Below are 21,639 nucleotides of genomic sequence, written 5' to 3'. Positions count from 1 at the left end.
AAATCGTTTTACAGCATTTAACATATTTATGGGACAAATAATGAAACAAGATACTTGTGGTTTTTAAAAAAAATTTAACAATTTATTCATTTATTGTATGTTCTGAAAAAAAAAAAAAAAAAAAAAAAAACATCAGTTTCTAGGTGTATAATGTACTGCTTCTTTCTTTTAGAGGGTCGGTGGCGATACACGTGACCAGGTTCCTCGAAGAAATCATTAAAAAAAAAACAAGGCGGAAAAATTTTTTCGGAAAAAGCCCTTGCGGTCTAAATGCGTGGGACAAAACGTTGCAAGTCGTAAAAGTCCGCGAATCCAACCGCAAAAGTACGCTGTTGCAACTGTACTGACCAGTGCAAAACAAAAAATTTTGTCGGGAGAAAGCGTCAACGGAATACCGCAGGCGCGCAATGTATTCACACGTTACCCCCGTATAGATACAAAAAGTTACATTGAGAGAAAATTTCCATCCCGAGTCGTAAGTATAGGCAAGCAGCATAATCGAGCATCGAGTGTCGCGTGTAGGTATATGCTTGTATAACGCGACGCGTGTAGTTGACACGCGTTTTTCTCCATAAACGCCCAAGTATAGGTATTTATAGATTTGCACATGCTTCCACCACGCGACGACTTGACTCATTTTCTGTACAAATAAAATATGTATCGCCCCACACAGGATGACGATTGTAATGTTGTGTTCAATTGTGCGAATGATAATACACGTGATGGGCGAGAGAACGAAAAAAAAAAAAAAAAAAAAAAAAAAAATTAAATTATGAATGGTATCAAGAATAAACAACAAGCAATGCATGATCTGCGTACAATCTACACAACATATACATAGGAAGCAAAAATACATGAAAGTGAGTACGAGTGCAGGGTGGAAGGGGGCTGGACAATCGATACAGCGGGCAGTATGTATGGGGGAGAGTATCGAGAGAGAGAAGCTGTTTGCCGCGTTACATTACACGTTACACGTGACTCCTCTATATACCCCTGCCGTATTGTATTGCCACTCGGACGGCGCTGGTACGCTACGCGGCACAGTCGCTTATACTCAGGCGGTCGCGGAGAAGGTACCTCACCTGCACTTATTTTGCATTGTATATTATATACCGTGTGTGTGTGTGTGTGCTACATATATACATATACGCTTTCGAGCACACCGGTCTATATACTCGCTCCCTTGCCGATTGGCTAAGATTCTCTTGTTGCGCGTGTGCTTAGTTTATGAGTCGACGGTTTTCCTTTTTTCCCCATTTGTTGTTCGTTGTTCACTTTTTTTTTTTTTTCTTTGCTCAATTGATTTTTCAAGTGACCGTGTACGGATGAACATACTTTTGGACACCGGAAACATGGGATAGCCAGAGCGAAAAGGCCAGAAGGAGAAAGAAAAAAAAAAAGATCAAGGAGCGGGACAGCCGCCAAGCTGGGATAAGTAGTCACGGACTGTACTGGTAGGACCAAAATGATTTTTCTAACTAGCCACGCGCGCCACATATGAGCACATTAATTTGTCCAAGGTTCCAGATATCTCGAATTCCTACGGTTCTTTGTTTTCACGAATTGTAGCTATCGTGCCTACACTCGACGATTTTTCCGAAATAATGCCCTCCCCCCCCCGTAACTTGAACTGTAAGTATATATTTTTCGTCTATATACCTTACCGTTGGATTTGTTTCACTTGTACGCTTTCAGACGAATTATTCACGTGGTGTGAAAGAGTAAGTTGGATCTTCCATCCGTAAGTTGTTTTATCTCTGCGCAATGTTTATATATACGTGCATGCCTATATATTTCTCTTTCTATCTATCTATCTGTACGCATTGCTTCGGCTTTTGCACTTGATTGTTTCCTCAACTCTCTTTCACTAATTTTTTTTTTTTTTTTTATCTCGAGAAGCAAATTTCCTTTACCTTTTTTTCTCTCTTTTTTTTTTTTTTTCTCTTTAATTCAACGAAAACGAATTGCCATTATACCTATAACATAAGCTATACCAATGGAGCCTTTTTCAAACCATCATCGCCTCGCTTGCAAAATCACCGAAAAAACACACAGGCATACGCACTACAAGTGCACACACACACACACACATATACAAATATTATATACACGAGCAGTGTACGTGTACGAGTGTAAAATAACAAAGCGAGACTGAGAGAGATAGCGCGCCGCGATCCACGTGCGGGGCTCGACCAGCAGCGCGGAAAATACGAGAGAGAGAGAAGGGCGGTCTAGCCAGCGGTGGTCACGCGGCAGCGCACGCTCTCGGTCCCCGAGCCGCACGTGCGCGCAATACGTGCCTATACTCTATATAAGTACACACACACACACATATCTCTTTGCCTCTGAACGCGTGTTTTCTTATATTATATATGTGCATGAACGATGGATCAGGGACACAAGGGGGTGATATATGCGTGGTTGTTGGTGCGAGGGTGGCGGAGGATTTAGTGTATAAATATAGTCGATACGCGGGGAGGAAATGACCACGAATGATGCATCATTTTTACCAACTACTCAATCGCGATATCTGTCCATCACATCTGGTATACAGGAAATGTTAATGGCGTACACCGGCCCGTTGTTTTTTTAGCTTGGCAGTAGTCACGTCTTGAATTAGTCAGACGGACGGACGCCTGCACGTGTCAAAAGCCACTGCTACTATATATATATACACACTTATATCTATCGCGCATATCGTCCTCTCTCCTCCGATCAACAGCGCAATTAGCGCGTCGCGATGACAATGATCGGTCGCGAGCGCACGTTGCACGAACATACGCGAGTTCAACGTGAAAAAATTCCAGCACACGTACAATACACACATGTTGTAATCTGCGATGCACGAGAACGGTATAACGACGCGCTTGCACCTCTTGGCGCAAAAATAGCATCGGGAGGCGGAGAGAAAAAAAAAGCGGTAATAAGTTAGAGCACGTTTATACCGAGAAAAACGATCGAGCTACGGGCGCACGTGTATGGTTTAAATGGCCCACATTTATGTATATCGGCCCCACGCTAATATACCAAATTGGGCTTGGAGTAATTGTATAGGTAAGATCTTTGCATGCAACGCTTTGTAATTCAAGAGAAATCAAAGTGGTCACGACGCGTGCGTAGAGCTACTTATGAGATTTTTTTTTTTTCACCAATTTGGGCGCGAAGTATCGAGCACAGTGTGATGTATTTTTCACGCTGTATATATCTGCTCGAGGATGTGTACTCGTTATTATATATTGTTATACCCATGCACGTCAGGGTTTCACGGTTGGCTGAAATAGGCAGCAACGACGACGATGATGATGGTGCACGGCAACAAGTGTTTCCGGAAGTCACATTAACAACCACGTGGGTCGTAGGCGATGACTCGCGCGCACGTGTATTTATAAAACGTTTTCCAACGATTTCGATCGAACCAACGATCGTTTTGTTCGCGACGCGTGGAAATCCAGACAAACACGATGACGAGTATTTTTTTTTTCCTCAAAACGATTTTATCTAGCCGCCCGCGAAGAGAGAAAAAAAAATAGACCGAACAAACGGAAGATAAGACGCGATAAGAAGCTTCCCGATATATACCAATGCTTGTGCGCGAAATTCCCCAACCGCTTCACGTACGTTACAAGTGCGGGAAAAGAGTTGGTGTTGCGCGAAATCATCTTGTCGTTGGGTATATAAATAAGCCTGCACAGCTCCTACGAGTGTGTCTGTATGTGAGTTTGAATTATGCATCGGAGATTCCACGTTTTTAGATTCCAGCGGCAAAACTAAATTTAGACGTTTTCTCTCTCCTCCCCTCCCCCCTCCCATGTATGAGTTCGCGCGCTCATGTATGGGTTAATGTTACGATCGATCGTGGACGATCTCGCTCAAGGACGATTGCCTTTTTTTTTCTTTACTTTTTTTCCCCCCACCGTCGTGGTGTTTGAACAAGTGGATTTATTTTTGCGATTGTCGTTACATGGACACTGTTTTTCGATGTTTTTTTTTTGTCATACAATTTGCGCAAAAATTTATGTAAACGCCCGGAAAAATGAATGGGCCAAGTCGTCGATTGAACATTTTCCTTCCTGATTTTTTGAGTTTCGAGGAAAACAAAACTCAGCTCGTCGTGCCGATACTACTTATGCGTCCTAGTTACGTAAAAATTGGTGAATGAAACATTGAGATGACTTTCGGTGTGGCGATTTCAATAGTCACGACAATCGCTTGGATATCTATTGACGCGTACAAGTCGTTTGCTTTTAACGTTTGCGGGTGTAGATATTACACATTACCCCGCACGAATGGCATTCGAACTTTACCTATATGGTTTCATGGAGGAATGTGGTTCACGCGCCGACGAAATTTCTTTTCATCCAAGCACTTGTCACTCTTTCACGTATGCTCGGAGATTAAAAAAAAAAAAAAATCCCGTCTACCATATACTTACGCAATAAAAATATGTGTTTAACGATAACTTGGAATCGTCGGCCTCGTTTGAAGATTAATTTGCCATGCGCGTCATGGGTTTTAACAAAAGTGATACAACACTATTGTTCCACACGTGTAACTTGCGCCCAAATTCGATGGATTGACGAGCGCTTTATACACCATTTGATTTTTCACGTATACATATATGAATGTACGGCGTTTTATGCACATTACACACCGATACCTGTATGACAATTTGTCGACGATACGATGCTTGAAAGTACCATTAGGGGGCAAATAGCCCGTGGGTGTGTCCGAGGTGTTTTTGAACAGTACACGCCTTTTGCACGTGTATATTTCAGCGATTCAGTCATCGTCAAAGTTGGCCCCTCGTTGTCTCTAATCGGCCAACACTCGTGACGATATTAGTCGCCTCGGATGATCCTGATGGATCTCCTATTGTTTTGCTCGTCGTCTCGACTTATTGCCCAAGTCTAAGGAAAAAAAAAAACCCTCTTTTCTCGCTTTTTTTTTTTCCGTGCATCGTCATCGTCGCTTTGGTCGGAATTTCTAGCTCCGATGGCCCTTACGATCGAGATATCGCAGGCGAACAAACGCGACATTCGAAAATATACGAAACCGAATGTCAAAACAAGAGCCAGAGGGGAAAAGTCAAGCTTATTGACATTGGTAGGCAGGGGCAAAAAACGTCGCGCAGCAAGGGCCTTTCTGGTTCACGTGTACCAGCAATTATTGACATTTGTACTTACATGTGTAGGTACATCGCTCGTCCGCAAGCTGTCGTAAGTGAGCGTTGTACTTACCTCATATACATATACGTATAAAAACTCGGGCAGTGTAATAGGTGGCTGTATACGTATGTGTAAGAAAGCCAGAGAGCGAGGGAGAAAGAGAGAGAGAGAAAAAAAAGAGATTTCGGAGCGCGTGACTGGACACGTGACTGGGGGGAGCGCACACAGTGCTCTCGTGACCGACCAAGAGCCATACGGCTAGATGATTTGTCTACACTGTACACGAGGAAATCCACAAAAAATATCTTGTTTTTGTTCCCCATGTTGATAAAAAAAATTTTTTTTTGAGGCACCCCCTTGAAACCGGGCTCATTGTACTCGTAGTGTGATGTAAGAGGAAAAAATTTTGAACACGGGTTTGAGTGAGGTTGACACCCTTTTTTCGCGATTAACACATATCATATGTAGATATGTAGTGATACCGTGTAAAATATATATTTTTTTATTAAAACGGGAAACAAAAACGGGGTATTTTTTGTGGATTTCCTCATATACTTGGGTGTGTGTGTTTCTGCGGGCGCGTGTGCATGACATCACGCGCACGTGTCGCGCAGCGTGGCAGCGCCTTAAGTATATACATACACAACCAATGGGGGAGCTCTCCACGGTACTTCCACCTAACACCAACACTTTTGGCTGAAATCGACTCCTGATGTCGGTGTTGCCAATAAGTTAAAAAAAAAAAAAAAAAACCTACCAACACTACCAATACTGTAGGAGCAATGTAAAGCTCGACGTTTGCAAGGTTTTGCCTATTATACGGCCAGTTCGGTTTTTCTGTCGCCTCGCCAACTACCGTACACTACTTACTTTTAGGTGTCAATAAAACAGTTTAGTCATTGCACTTACTTACCTTGTACAGTTTTTGGTGCTCGTACATAACATATTATGTAAATTTGTGAACGTTGTCGTTAGTTACATGTATGATAATAATTATATTTCGCTATTCTTCATTTCACAGGGAAAGCAAGCACGCGAACCATTGAAAATCAGTGCGCTCGATGGCTTCTAAGTAGATGCGGTTTGATTGTGGTAAGACCAACCGAAGTCTGATCATTGCGTGGGGACGTTTTATTGCGTATCGGTCCGTTTCTCTTTGCACAAAATGCACTTTAAAAATAATATTTTAAGATTCATCAGAAAGCTTTTCACCCATCGTCGTACCAGTAGAGTATACATACAGCCTGCGTCTTACCAATTTCGGACACTATCTACTGGTGCGCTTGCTTACTTCCATACAGCACTATAATCGATCAGTTCATTGTTCCAATGAAGGGTGCATGGTAATAACAACGATGCATAATATTTTAATGAAGAAAAAAAAAATTACTCCGATTAATAATGAATTATTGATCAGACCCGATGAGCACTTACGTAAAAGTATACAATCAGAAGGGGGTCACTCGAAGCTACGTATCCCCTCCGAAGAAGCTCAACACGTTTCGTTCGATCATGTATTTATGTACATGCGTAACGTAGGTACAAGTCGTTATCTGCGGCGAACAGGTCACATGCTTATCCCGATTACACTGCCGGTTGAGAATTTAATCGAGCCAACAGCTCTCTCTCTCTCTCTCTCTCTATCGTCCTGTATTCAATATTAAATCCTCTCTGATTGATAAGACGCCCCGTGGTGGCCGCGCGATCCCGGTGACGATTACCACTAACGCGATTATTCTTGCTTGTTGTTGCAAATGGAGACGAAAAATGTAATACGGCCACACGTTTGCGTTGCGCGTAATTAGTTTACATTTCACGCGATTGTGCAAAAATGTTGCGTCACCTCTCGACGCATACGCGCGTCTTACAGTTTTCACGTACAATGTACACGTTTTGTTGTTATGAGAATGAAGATGGGATTTTTTTTTTTTTTCCTTTTCTTTCGTCACATTTATCTCGGCAATCTAATCTCCGCCAGCTGATTGTTATCGTTGCTACGTTCGAGCGATATACAGTGCTGTTCTTGAAAATGACCGAAAAGTCGATTTTTAGTCAATCGTTTTACGTGCATCGAATACCGGTGATAACAACGATCCAAGTTCTGTCACGTGTATTAACTTTGTGGGTGTTTGTTATCAAGCGTTTCAGATGGCGACACGATACGCTCGAGTCAAATTGCGGTCACGCGTTTTTAATGATCGCGAATATAGTGACATTTTCTCACTAAGGCTTGTAGAGTTGTGACCTGTTTTTTTACTTACGTTGACTTAAAATAGAAATAAAAATATGACCTTGACAAATTTTATTCATGTGTATGGCGTACGCCAAGTTTTTTTTTTTTTTTTATCATGCTCTACTTTTTTGTATCCTGAGAGTAACAATGGTGCACCATTATTCATGGACGTGTCATATTCACCCTAACGTGAGTATGTACATGTACAGATTTTCGGCTACAGGTGCATACATGTCAAGCCTCGGAAGTTATGAGAATTTACTGTACAGTGTAACGATTTATAGGCTTGACAAAAGCTTCCCAATCCTATTATAAGTACTTAACTGTATACTCTAAAATTATTTCTCTACTTGAACAGTGACGTAAACTCTTATATTTTTGCCATTAGGAAAAACTAAATTAAAAAAAAAAAAAAAAAAAAAATTTTGTTTGTTTAATTTTCCCTTTTCCGTGATGAATTTCGATTGGCAAATAAGTAAAACAGATAAACATACGCAAATCGTGCACACAAGAGCTCTAGCTCGTCCAACCAGCCACACGCTGCTCCATCTCAACACTACCAACGGGTACTTGCATGCCATTATATTAATCTCTGTGAGCCAATGACTTTCTTTTTCCACTTTGCACGTTCCACATAGTCGAGTAAACAAAGTACCAATGAGTCACAAGAGTTCAATGAAATTTATTTATTAAACTACCTCGCACACTGTCGTGTACTGAGTATATACGCTCGAGAGGGGAGGATTACGACGAAGCCGCACTTGAAAAGTGAACAGAAACGCGTGCACCAGCAGCTCTCTTTCTCTCTAACGCGAAAAGAAATGAACAAAGTGGAGCAACGGAGGAGAAAGAGGGAGAGAGAGAGAGAAACAGGGCTAAGTAAACTATAATGCATACCACAACAGATGGTGCGTTTAAACTCTTTGCTATACCTCGCGGGGCTGCAATGTAAGATCGTATACGCAAGAATAAAAGTGTATACATGCGCGTATGTTAGCTTTATCATGCACACCTAGATTGCAGAATAAACATAATAAACTCGTGTACACGTTATGTGCAGTGCTGTACCTATATATGTATGCATGTTAAAATTTTTAGCCAATTAGATGTTTTGATGTGGTCAATTTTTGTTATTCCTCCGTTGTTCAGTACATGTATATGCTTACGTGATTGATTTTTCGTTGATTCGCAATACGCTCTTACAATATGCTCTGAAACAAATTGACAATGGTACGTACATTTACAAATTTTCTAAAAACGATTCGGAGACTAGCAAAAATTGGGCAAAGTTGGAAACGAAATCTGTGTCTTCGTTAAAATGTACACCCAAGTACCCCAGCTGTGCAGTATTTTTTTCGTTCAATCGAAACAACCAGATGGAAGATTTTTTATTCGCGAACATCAGCCGCAAAGGTGCACGGAGTCTTATCTCTACACTGGATAATTCTTTCTCACTCGCTCCAACCGATCGCTGCTCCGTTTGCTTGTGTACATACCGCGATAATATGCAAACGACAATCATACTTGTGTGGAACCGTCTTTGAATTTTATCACCTGTACAGTTTGGTACATCACTGCTCGAGCTCAGTTCAGTGCGATTTTATGCTGTTTTTTTTTTCTCAATTCTGTGATAATTGCGCGCGTGTGCGAATAGTATGTGGGACAAAGTCAGCGAGTTCGAGCGACAAAATCCTTGTCCGAGAGAATAAAAGAAAAGAAACTTTTTTTTTTATGCGGCGCCGCTAGCCGCCGGCGCTCTTATGTACATACAAACTCGTCCGCTCCAATTACCCGAATGCCTTTGGTCGGTTAAATTTAGCGCCGGGGCTAAAGCTGCACAGGCGCCGATTCCCCTTGGGATCGCTTTGGCCGGGACTGCGGTTGTCGCCTCCACCGTTCGGTGTATTCGCGACGCGCGCCTATCACCTGACGATGAGCAATTGATAACACGCGCGTGACAACTTTGCCGTGGGGCCGAGCCGAGGTGGCTTTCGCTCTCGACGCTCGAGTGCTCGCTTCTCTGTTGCGCGAAACGTGCGCCTTGCCGTGCGGTGGAGAATATGGTGCAAATCATCCGCTGGTGACTTTGTTACAGTTTTTTTGTTCAGTACTTTGGTGCTTCTTTTTTGTTTTACTATTTGTTGTTTCGGTGCGCCAGTGAGTGTGATTTTTTTTTCTTTTTTTTTTTTTGGGTTTTCAAGTGCTCAGTGTTACTTTTGTGCTTTGCAGTTGACTCTTGGATGCACGTTTGGTCTGACGGTCTCGTTCGCAAGTCGAGTACGGCAGGTACTGATGAGTAGTTGTAATTTTAACCATGTGATGCATAAATAAGAGATGGTATTGGGGTGAAATCTTATGGGTACGAGTATTGCCTAGGATTTGGATTCGTAAATCAATTTTTAAAAAATTATGAGAAACAGAAAAAGAACAATAGCCTCGCGAATTTTAACGTGATTTTGAGTAAAAAAGGATCGAGGAATTTTTTAATTATATAACACTGGAAAGTGTTGGGATGAACTTTGTCCAAGCTGAGTCTCGTTATTCCGTTTGGATTATGTTAATGAATAATTTTTTGGGAAGTAAGTTTTTTTTTTTTTTTTTTTTTTTTTTTTTGGTAAAAGTCTTCCGTTTTTTTTATTTTGTAAAATTTAGAGCTTTTGCAGTTTTGTAGCAAATCGTAAAAAATGTTTACATCCATAAATATGTTTCGCTCTTCTTGCAGCATATACTCGATTTGATGTTCATTTATTGCGTTCGTGTTACGTTCCAACGTTTTGTCACCGTCAATATGTTGAGCACATCATTGCAACCACCTACGCTGCGTTCTACTAAAAACTTTTTTTTTCCATCGAATCGTCGCGACACGATTTCATTGAAAAACTCGATCCGATCGGCGCTACAAAAAAAAACAAAAAAAACAAAAAAAAAAAAAAAAAAAAAACCAACAACATATTGGTCCATCGCGAATATCCGAATCAATCATCGCTTGAGTTATCGATGATTTAAAAGAAAAAAAAAAAAAACACTCGATCTATTGGTCGAAGGAGAAAAAAGGAGCTCGAGACATTGAGCGAAAAATAAAAATTGATCGTCTCCAAATCCACGCACAGACAGACCCGCTTATATGAGCTCGTCTAACGAGGAAAAAAATAAATAATCCATCAGCGACGACCAGACAGAGCCTTTCACGATTATCATCGCTGTCCCCGTGATCATAAGTACATATATAAAGTGTGTCTATAGGTACACATATAAATATAATAACCGTGAAGAAGACAGAGAGAGAGAGACAGAGCCACCGGCCGCCGACGTATGGTCGCGCCTCGCGCCTCCTACTCACCAACCGACTGGCTATGGCTGCGGCTTTCTCTCTCCTCTTCCTTCTTCCCCACCTAATATACTCCGTAGCCCAGCTTGCGTGTACCCCGATCAGTATGTCAGTGCCTGCGTGAGTCGCCGACGACAATTTAACCTCCTCTCCACACGCCGCTGGTCTACAATTTACGCATATATATACACACACCCCATACCTGTACCTATACTTACTCGATTTTTCGTCTATTTTCTATTCGTGGTGTACGTCGCGTGTATTGTGTCATCGTGGGTTAGCACATGCCCGAAAGAACGCTCCTCGAGTGCGAATTTTCTTTCTTTTTTTTTTTTTTTTTTATTCATTCGTTCTTTCCAACGACAGCGTTTTGCTGCGTACGTAACATTTACGCTTTGTATACCACATTTGAGCACCTGTGTCGGTAGATGCGGCGTTTTTTGCCCCTCTTTATGGTAAGCTAATGTGGATTTTCAACTTTGACTGTGACTTTTTTTTTGTGTGGGATCGATGATCTAGTTTTTTAAGGATCCAGTGGAAAATTAACCATTATAAAATTCATAACGCATAATTTTACCAACGTATTTTTTGTTCTTCCATTCGATGGATATATTTACTCAATTTTATTTTACACGCACTCACATGACAATTCGATTTATGATTAAAAATCGGCCCACGCAACTCATTATTCAAATCAAACAGACAGTTCGAGCGTTTTTTTTTTTTTTTTTTTTTTTTTTTTATAACCCTTCATCTATCGCTTCCGCCACTTCACGCTCATAAATAATCATAGCGAGCAAATTATACGAGAAAAAAAACTTATTCAATTACTAACAACATGTTTTTTTTTTTCTTTTTCTTTTTTTTTTTTTTAAATTTCCAGAAGTCGAAAACAGGCGCGACGACAACTACTGCGTCGGCCACGGTGCAACGTCCTGCTGCTATAGTTATGCTGCATCGGTCGGTCTAGTGAGTGCGAAAGATAAGAGAAGAAGGAAAAAAGGCTCGGTTCTCTCGGTATATCGTGCAACATTAAAAAGTGCCACTGTAGGAGTAAAAAACGCGTTGTAAAAATTAAAGGGAAAAAAAGTGTCGGAGGAAAAAATAAACATTTCTCTGTCGCGACATTGGTAAATCGCGAGTGTGCAGGCAGTGCAGGCACCAAAACGAGGAGAGGTAGAAGAGAAGGAGGAAAGAATAAAGATCAGCGAGCTGTCTTACGCAACAGGAGGAGGGACAAGATGATGGAGACACAAAATTACTGGGAGGACAACTCCACGCACTCCATGCCAATGAAATACGAGAGGTGAGTTATTTTTATTTTTTTTTATTTTATTGATCATTGTTGTCCACTGTGATTTTGCTCGTCTCCCTTTGTTTTTTCGATTTTTTTGTCGACTGTGGCGGCGTTTTCTCCCGTATCAGTAGAAACAGACGAGTAAGGCAAGCCACTCGCCGTCAACAGAGTAGGTACACCTCCATCAGGTTATCTCGTTGCGAAGGTACAAAGATAACTCGTTTATCGTCAAACTGTTGAATATTTTTTTCTTCTTTTCAACATTACCAATCAATTGTTATTCTCATGAGAAGCAATAACGAAAAGCCTACGTCCCTCATCGATAAAAAAGAAAGTAACATTGGAAAATTCGCAGTCACATACAAGTGAGGTACAGTTGTCTTCTTTTCCTCGAGAGTGATTCGAGGTGATAATTCCCACTCGGGTATATTTAGAAACAAAGTAAGTGGGTCAAAAAATTTTCGAGGGAAAAAGCCGAGGCCTACGCATTATTTTCATCCTCCCTGCCTATATTTAACCGTGAAATTCCCAAAGGGGATGCAAATGTCTCTCGAGTCACCCACTTACCGATCTTTACGTGATCCCACGCGGTGAAAACGAACGATTGAGATTTCCATTCATAATATTAATTTCGAGTTGGCGCGAGGCAGAGAAAATTAACAATAACGGCAGTCAACAGCGAACGCGAGTGCAGATGTATACGCGCGAAAGAGGAGCCGATCACGGCGCGTGACTTGCATCGCGTGATACACACGGCTCGCTCGATGAGAGTTTACATGCATGTGTGTGTGTGTGTTGGGCGCGACTCCACTCTCTCGTGCACGGTGTATCGGCGAGCTTTCGCGCGAAGCGCGTACGCGGAAACGCCCGGTTTCACTTTCCTCGGTTAATTGAATCGATCCTTTTGCGATCGATTACTAATTAGGCGACGACTGGGATTTGCCGGAAGTTGCCGTTCCGCGGCCACATGCGCGAGCTGTGCGTGTTTCTTGATCTTTAACCCAACGACGTAACTGTGACGTAAAGGTAACACTTTGTTTTGAAAATTCGTGCACACGTGTGTTTGAATCATTGTGTGGCTGTACTTGAAAAGCGTATATGGATCCTGTAACGAAATCAACCCTTGGTAATAAACACGGATATATATTATGTTATACACGTGACTTCAACTTCGTCCCACGAGTGTGTGGGTCAAAGCAAACGCTTATCTACGAAATACCTGTACTACAAATTATTTTCAGCGAGATTTACGAAGCAGTTGGTTGTTTCGTGGCAAAAAAAGTCCGCAGTAGCGAGAAGGCGAAAAGGAAAAAAAAAGAAGAGACTCGTAAAGTACGGAAAACTACTAAGCGATCATCGTTATCGCGCGACGAGTGTATAAATATACTCAGGTGCTCGACCTTTACTTTGGACCTAAAATGTGACAAAACGTTTGCGCCAATTTTGGCCAGCAGATATTGTATATATAAATATGCTTGTCTCGCGACCCTATCTTTTTCCTCCCGACGATCGATTTTCTGCTCGAAAAAAAAAAACGGGGAAAGAAATTTACGTTGGCATTAATCATTCAGAGTGTCGGAGGTTAGACGTGTCACGCTTCACATTACACCTAATGTGTTGTGTAATCCGTGCTGGACGCGAATAGTACTTCTACGACCGATATCGGGTGCGGGTTGAAATTGTAGTTTTAGTGGTACGAGCTGAAGTTTGACTTATTGGGTGTATCACTTGAAGAGTTGCATCTATTGTGATAAGTCTATTATACGGAATCATTAGGACATGTGTACATTACTAAAAATTTTATCATTAGAATCTAAGGATGCCTGGTGTGATGAATTTCAAGTAACAGTATCGAGTTTGTTGTGTGTTTTCACGAAATGCTTCTATGAGGTGATTCGAGTGAAAAATGAATGATGTGAATGGCAGAAAAATCCTATATCGTGCCTGAAGTAACAGACGTCTGGTTGGATGGAAAAAAAGAGCTGAAAGGTTCATGGCCGCCAGAAGTGAAGATAAAAATAGAAAGAAAGACAAAAAAAAAGCGGAAATTTTCGAGGCCGTTCTCGCTCAGGCGGCGAGCCTTGGCTGCCGATTAAACGTGCACGTCTCTAATCTCTGCCGTTTCTCACTCTGGCCCAACGTTTACACAACTTGTACACATCGCCCCCCCCTCCTCCTCCGCCCCCTTTGCCGTGTGGTCTACTTTTTCCCTTCCACTTCGGCGAATGTCGAAAAAGTATTACCGTCTATCGCGATCTGACTGGCTTTTACAAAATCGGTTTATCCCAAACGAAAAAAGATAATAAATTTGGAACGCTTATTGAGCTTCGTGACCCTAATGATTGCAATCAACGGCCGCTTGGCTCGGAAATGGGCTTCTTTGTTGTTTGCGGCCCATGTCCCTGGAGGCTATAGTAGCTGTAACATTTTTTCTTTTCTTTTTTTGTTTGCTCCGAAGTGAAAATAAAAATTTTGTCCTTTACGTTCACCTTCAACTTGGTTGTAAATTATATACTGTACAGAGATGGAAAGGGAAAAAGAATGTGTTCCTTAAATAATTTAGAGTGGTGGTTTATGGTGAATAACGGTTTCGCGAAATATACAGGGTTCATAATTAATTTGTTACGGTCAAATAGCATTGCGGGGCACGTCTCGTGAGACGCAACTTGTGCGAAAAATCATGAAAAATAAATGAAAATGAATTAATGATTCGAAAAAAAGGGGGAAAAAAAGGAACGATGAGTTGAATGTGTTCTACAATCGAGGTACGTGGAATACGTGTATACTTGCTACAGTAAGACCTTGATGATTATCAATCGAGCATAAAATCACCTCTAGAAGTCTGATGTCAAGTGCGTCACAAGTTCACGCGCTTCAATATTTAATACAATCCATACTTCCAATGCTCCCAATCACCGCGTTTGCAGGTGACGTGCTCGTTGTTATTCTATGGATTTACGCTGCATTGGTTAATTGCATATAATCCTGAAAATAAAAAAAAAACGAATCATAAATGTGTATATGGTTTTATAAACCTTGAGGGGATACATCTACAATAGGCTGGTCGACGAGCCGACAGTTAACTGCGCAGACTTTCGAGAAGGAATGCTTTATACATTTTTCATCAAGTCTTTTTCAATTTTTTTTTTTTTTCCCTTTAAATATTGATTTTAGCCGGCAGCTGTATTAATGTCTGTGATCGTTGTCAACACTTACGATTCAGGAAATCCCGGTCGTTAAGACCATACACTTTCAATAGCGCATCTGGGCGCCTTTTACGTGCACTGTTTAGCATATTTTACACGAATAAAAATTATTGCAGACATAGTCGTACGCGCGGGTGGAGCGAATCGATCCACGTCCCCCCCGATCCTCTTTTATCGTCAATAATTTTTAAGAAATGCCAACTCTCCTGTGCTTCATCCTTACGATGAATTGAAGGTGTACACGTTTCTTAGAATAATCTGTTATTGCATTGTCGCACATTGGAAATTAACGAAAAGAATAAGGGGCTATATCTCTCGAAAATTTGAAAATCAGATCCACGTGGCAACACGAAATTTGTCATTATGATCCAAGTTAAGAAACAATTGCGAGCTTTTGTAATATTTTTTGATGAGTAGGTATGTTAAGCCTCAACAATCCAAGATTTTAATTGGTAGTAAGCATTAAATTGGAATATAAAAGAGAACAAAATTGTTTATGTGGGACAGAGTGCGCTTGACACATTTGATTTAGGGTGACTTGGCGGAACATCGTCTTATCACTTCCAAAGGCATCACAAAGTATACCATAAGTGTAGATGACAGCGCCGTTAGTTTTGTTATATTGCTATGTTTTCATACTCCTATTACTATTATCGTAACAGTGAGGTTGTCAAAGTCAAAACAAATGGTAAAAACGGCTTTTCCCGTGTAATTACCAGGCATTATCAGTTGCAAGAATGTTGGTGGCAATGACATTACATATCAAATGTCATTGAGTTGTATATTCAACCAAGTGTAATTTATTTGTACCCGCAAAATCCTTAAATTTAACCATAAAATTGATCTTATATTAGTTCTGATAATTTCAGCCCTCCTGTACAGAGATTTTTATTTCTACTTCTAGGATTCCCACTCTAATTGTCACAAATACCCCACGTGCCTCATAAACATACATACATATACTTAATTACATAAAAGTAGAAAAATACAGTGCATATACCTCTCTTAGGTCAGTACACTATAATATATATATAAAGAATTATACTTTTTTACATGTTATAAACTATATCTAATATCTCGCTGTCATACTCAGAGAGGGCGCTGGCATTCGTTATCAGAAATGCTACGCACTTATTGCGGTCAATGACACATTATGTGCGATCGATGCCGGGATTTATCTACGTTGCAAGTATTATTATTATTATTATTATTATTATTATTATTATTATTATTATAATTTAAGTATATATAGGTATTTGGATATCTTGATTCTTGTGCGATAAGATGTGCACACACGATCGAGAACGAAAAGAAGTTAAAAAAAAAAAAAAAAAAAAAAAAATATGCGACGACGCACACACGTTATCGAAGCTTGAAACTGCCGAGACCCAGGGAGGTATTATATCGAGGAGAAAAACAAACCGACGTCCGATGTGTTAATGTTGTACGCTCGATAAGGTTATTCGCGAGTACATACATCTTTTTTTTTTTCTCTCTCTCTCTCTCTCTCTGGTCATCAACCTCGGATTAATTAGCTCGTATAGAAACGTTGGCGATGATATTCCGGTATCCATCTGTATACGTGAGGCGGTGGCTATAATGTTTGTTTTACAATTAAATGGTCATTATGTGACTCCGAGAAAATACATGCATGTGTGATGTGTGTTCTCTATGAAAAAAAAAAAAAAAAGAAAAAAAGGCAAAGACCTCATTTGCAGGCTCGCGTTCGTTAAACCTGAAAAGCACACACGTGACACTGACGTCGGCGCTATGCGTCCGTACACGGGATAAGCCGATTCAACGAAATATTCCACGTCATATTACGCAGTAGGTACTTGCAACCTGCAGAACAAAGTCGGCAATGTATTGTTTATTCGTAAATAATGTCAAATATACATCGCTGCTCACACACTCACATAATGGGCGGTTAATCGGTCATTGCACAAAAAAAAATAGTCCACCAAAATTCTCCACTTAAATACGCTACTGCCGATTTTGTTACGCATATGTACTTATCATCCACTTAAGTACGCGAAAACGTAAATGAGAGAGAGAAATAACGTAAGTAGAGGGACTCAGCACGCAGTTGGTAGATAATTTTAATTGTTTACCAAGAATATGTATATATATATATATATACATCATTGATAACCGGCTGGTACAGGTTGCGTGTACTCTGCACACGCGGGTTATTCCAGTGCGTACACACATACACACAAGGCACACCTACCTCTACATATTTCGCGTGCTTTTTTTTTATGTACAGCGTGGTATCGCATCTCTGCTAATACACGCTAAATTCTCCCTCTTTTCGGTCGGTTTATCGAAAGTGCGCGCGTGTCGAACATTTCACGTGTTGTTCTGCGTTTACTCTTTCAAGGACTACGACGACGGCCGAAATCGTAATAACCCACGGATATCAATCACACACGCGTTTCCGGCTCATTTGACAGATTTATATATGGGTAAATGGCGCGTGTTGTGCTTTAAACACATATTGTATGGTATACCGATCTGTTTTACGTGTGTGCGATCGTGCGGGTGTACATACATATGTGATGTTGACACCGTTTTTTTTTTTTTTTTGTTTTTTTCACGGCCGGTCGCCATAACATCAGAGGAGGATTGTTCACGTACTTATTGTGTTGTTAAGTGTGTGATGGGGCAGAGTTGGTTTAAAAGCAGGCCTGTTCTGACTAATTGTTGACACGTGATTTGTATCGACCTGTTTTTTCGTACCTGACGATGTACATACGGCGAACTCCGCAAAAAGGATCGGTAATGGATGAAAAAAAAAAAAAAAAAGAAATTGGTCACGGGTGTAACACCTGTTTCATCGTCATCATTTTTTCTCCCTGTTGAATCTACAGAAATGATGAAAAAAAAACTTTCTAATTTGTACTTGGAGTTTTTTCAAGTCCATACAGACATTTAAGTTTTAGATTCCTTGGCTCATTCTATAAGAATGAAATGTTCTTCATCGTGTTTTTGTAGAGGTTTTTTTAAAATCATGAATTTTTTTATTCGCAAGTTTTATATCTTAGAGATAATTGCAAAAAACATTGGCTTCTTGATATTAACCGAAGAAACCAATGACCTTGAAATTCGAAAACAATTTACTTTACTGAAATTATCTCGAAATACGCTCAAAAACAGATTCTTAAATCGCGTATGGAAAAAAAAGTTTTCTGTAAATTTTTGGCCCAAAGAAGGAAAAAATTTTATTAGTCAAATAAATAGATACACTTTTAACATAACTTTTAATTATAATCTAGAATTGTAAAAATGTTCCTCTAATTGCTTCCTCGCTGTCGAGCAGATAAACAATAGCCTCTACGAATGAAAGTATGTGACCTCATTTATCGTACTGTATTCAACTCAAATCTTTTTTGATCATCTAACGTTTTTCAATTTTCTAAAACATATATCAATACCACACAAAAAAATTTTTTTTCATCAATACGTACAAAAAAAATCGTACAGCAAGTAATAACAAAAACAGCCAGTATAGCATAGAGGTGCTGCATCGATCCCTCAGATATTTAACTTATTCTTATTTTCGTGCAATACTTATACAGTTACATTATACATGCGACGTAACTCATGGCTGTTTAATACATACGATAGGCGCAGAGATCACGTGCGTCATAAAAACGAACGGCACGTCTATATACGTGGGGTACTACTTGGCATTCCCGACCTTTTCTTTCATCTTACACTCACTGCATTTGGTCTGCATACGTATGCAAATATTCATGCTTTTTGACAATTCCTCGAAAATCCACACTACATCAATACGGTTAACCGAAAATGAAGGAAAAAAAAAAAAAAAAATCTGTAGCGCTAACTCGTGCAGCTTTATCGTGGCCTCATGTTCGAGTTATAATTAACGATGTTATGACTGCCGCGTATTTTTTATTATTCCTTCAGTAGCAGCATCATCATCATCATCATTATTCTTTTTTTTTTTCAACGCTCCGTTGTTTATAAATATTCCCACGTGCGCGTGACCGCGGCTGATTAAACGCTTTCGCGATTAATCCGCGTTTGACGCGCAGTCACGTGTTTGCCCACGAACGTCTTTTTTCATATACAGATAAGACTACGGCCCAGCAACAACAACAGCCACTCGCAACAGCGCCTATTTAAACACGTTTCTCGTACGATAGTCGTGCGAAAAATCACAGATGGCTCGTCATTGTAGAGCATTGATTTTTTCCGCTTGGCCCATATATATATATTTGTACGGATGAACGTATGGGATCGAGAAATGTTGAGGCGCGGTGAAATCAAAATTTCAACGCGATCGCGCATAGCCGGCGATATGACATTCCTGCAGAGAAAGAGAGAGAACCAGAAAATCCGGTCTGGCATTGAGCGACAAGTGCGCGCGGACGGACGTGCATCTATATTTAGAGCCCCGGTCGTGTATAAGTGCGATGATGCATGGTTGTGCAAACACACCTCGGGGCTACTGTCCTCGGCTTATGATGATAGCGTCCCGTCACGAGGAAAGGACCACTCCTCGTTCTTTTTTTTTTTTTTTGCAGACGCGCGCAAAAAGATATCTCTCAAGACTCGTTGTATGAGGAAGTTGGTTTATTTTTCGCAAAAACTGAGGACTTGAATTTACGACCAGGGCATAGATTACAATATCTCGATTGCTTATCGCGTTAATTTATTTTATTTCAAGGTTGAGAAGGAAATTTGGGAGCATGTTTTTTTTTTGGAAATCGTTATTAGATCGTTAGCGATCAAAGTGAATCTTGACGAAGTAATTTTAAAAAAAAGAACAGATGCGGAAAATATCACAGCGATAAGTGTCATTTACCCACGCATTGAACGGTCGATCTAGAAGCACTTAAAATCTCAACGTATACATTTTTTCCTCGAAATCATTTCTTATATAGATCGGATCTCAAACTCAAATCGTACTATTATTGTTCCTCTGCCACCGAGTAATTTTTTTTGTTTTTTTTTCTTTTCAACGTACGATTAAAAACATAGTGTACCAACTGTAAGCGTAAACAAAATACTTGAAATAATTATCTTTCCAATTAGAAAAATTCAACGCGTCGTACGTGCGATCTTTACCGATCAGTCGTAAAATATCCGATCGCTAAATCGGTCACTCTTATCTACTCATAACAAATAATTTGCGTTAAAATCGTTTAACCAACAATTTCCCCCCGTCAGAGAGATCGAACCAACGAGTTTGACGGTTCTCATGCACGATTCCACGTCGAATTCCCATATAAAAATCCCGTCTCTTTCCTCGCGTGTTCCAACTCGGGATACCTGTGAGTATATATCCAAAGAATTGTAGAATAATAAGACATCTGTACTCCGAGCACTGCAAGATTCAAACGAAATCCCGATCGTCGAGCGCAGGCACACACACGAAGTTAGATCGGTAGCCTCGGGGGGGGGGGGGGGGGGTCGGGATTTCCCATATTCCGCGAGAGCCGGTCCACGCGTGTACATACAATACATGTGTATATACGTGGGTACGCACGGAATGCGTATAGCGTAAATTAAGAGCACTGGCCCGTTGAAACCCGACCCTCGCAATCGTACGGCTCTGTCCTTGGGATCGGAGCTGGTGCTACCGCGTGCGTCCGCTCGTCCCGGCTCTGTGTATGTACATACACTTGCTACACGAGAGCGGATTACATAGATTTTGCAACGCTTATACGCGCTCTTATGGAGCGAGAAGGGGTAAAGCAGCTCTTCTTTTTCTTTTTTTATTCTCGGAATCGCGTTCATTTTCCGACTGGGAGCAGTGGTTTGCCTTCTTTTATTTTCGCGAAAACGCGATGGGCTCTCGCCTTTTAGGTGGAGAAAGGGATGATGATGGGTACAAGTGCTGTGCTTTACCGATCGGTACAACGAGAATCTGTTGGAAAAATCGGCTACATGTACAATACTCGTAAGTGAAACTGAAATTTTGCGAAATACATCCAAACTTATTTGTGAGGCGTAGTAATTTGATCCATTGTTTTTTAGACCATATTGCGACGTATACGATTCGAGATAAGCGGAGTTACGGTGTTATTGTATATCACATTTCTAATTGATCAAACAAAAAAACAAAGGCTCGCTCGTGACCCATTCATACTCTGGACTCGTGTACAAAAATATTTTTCTCGGCTTATCTTGCTGTTTTAGTTATACGCCTACATATACATATTTAATATATTTACATATTAAAATTATTACGTACATAGTATAATGTGTATTGGCAACAATTTTTTCGTACAACATGATATTCTACTATAAACCTGTTATCGGCTATATTATTATCGAATTGGCGCGAAGTTTCGTGTTTAAGGTGTAAAATAACACATTCATTAAACGAGCGTGTGTTAACAACTATTTGATAACAGTGATTAAAAAATTTTTTTCAAACC

General features: G+C 40.5%; 1 protein-coding gene across 3 annotated transcripts in view; it reads left to right on the top strand.

Moving 5' to 3' along the window:
• The first annotated feature begins 1,059 nt into the window (after positions 1–1,059).
• cwo (transcription factor cwo) overlaps positions 1,060–21,639 on the top strand; it is a 50,560-nt gene continuing 29,980 nt past the window's right edge. For 2 of the 3 annotated variants that reach the window (XM_089592077.1, XM_014355360.3), the window contains exons 1-2: positions 11,064–11,181; positions 11,610–12,032. In XM_089592077.1, the coding sequence (XP_089448203.1) occupies positions 11,968–12,032 (65 nt within the window). In that variant the 5' untranslated portion in view covers positions 11,064–11,181; positions 11,610–11,967. Of the gene's footprint in view, positions 1,455–11,063; positions 11,182–11,609; positions 12,033–21,639 lie in introns of those variants that run through there. The other variant, XM_089592076.1, reaches the window with a different exon arrangement.

Source organism: Copidosoma floridanum, unplaced genomic scaffold (genome assembly GCF_036245765.1).
Source record: "Copidosoma floridanum isolate Cflo_tuat_1 unplaced genomic scaffold, Cflo_Japanese_pri ptg000014l, whole genome shotgun sequence".
NCBI lineage: Eukaryota > Metazoa > Arthropoda > Insecta > Hymenoptera > Encyrtidae > Copidosoma > Copidosoma floridanum.
This window is presented reverse-complemented; position numbering and strand designations above follow the sequence as displayed.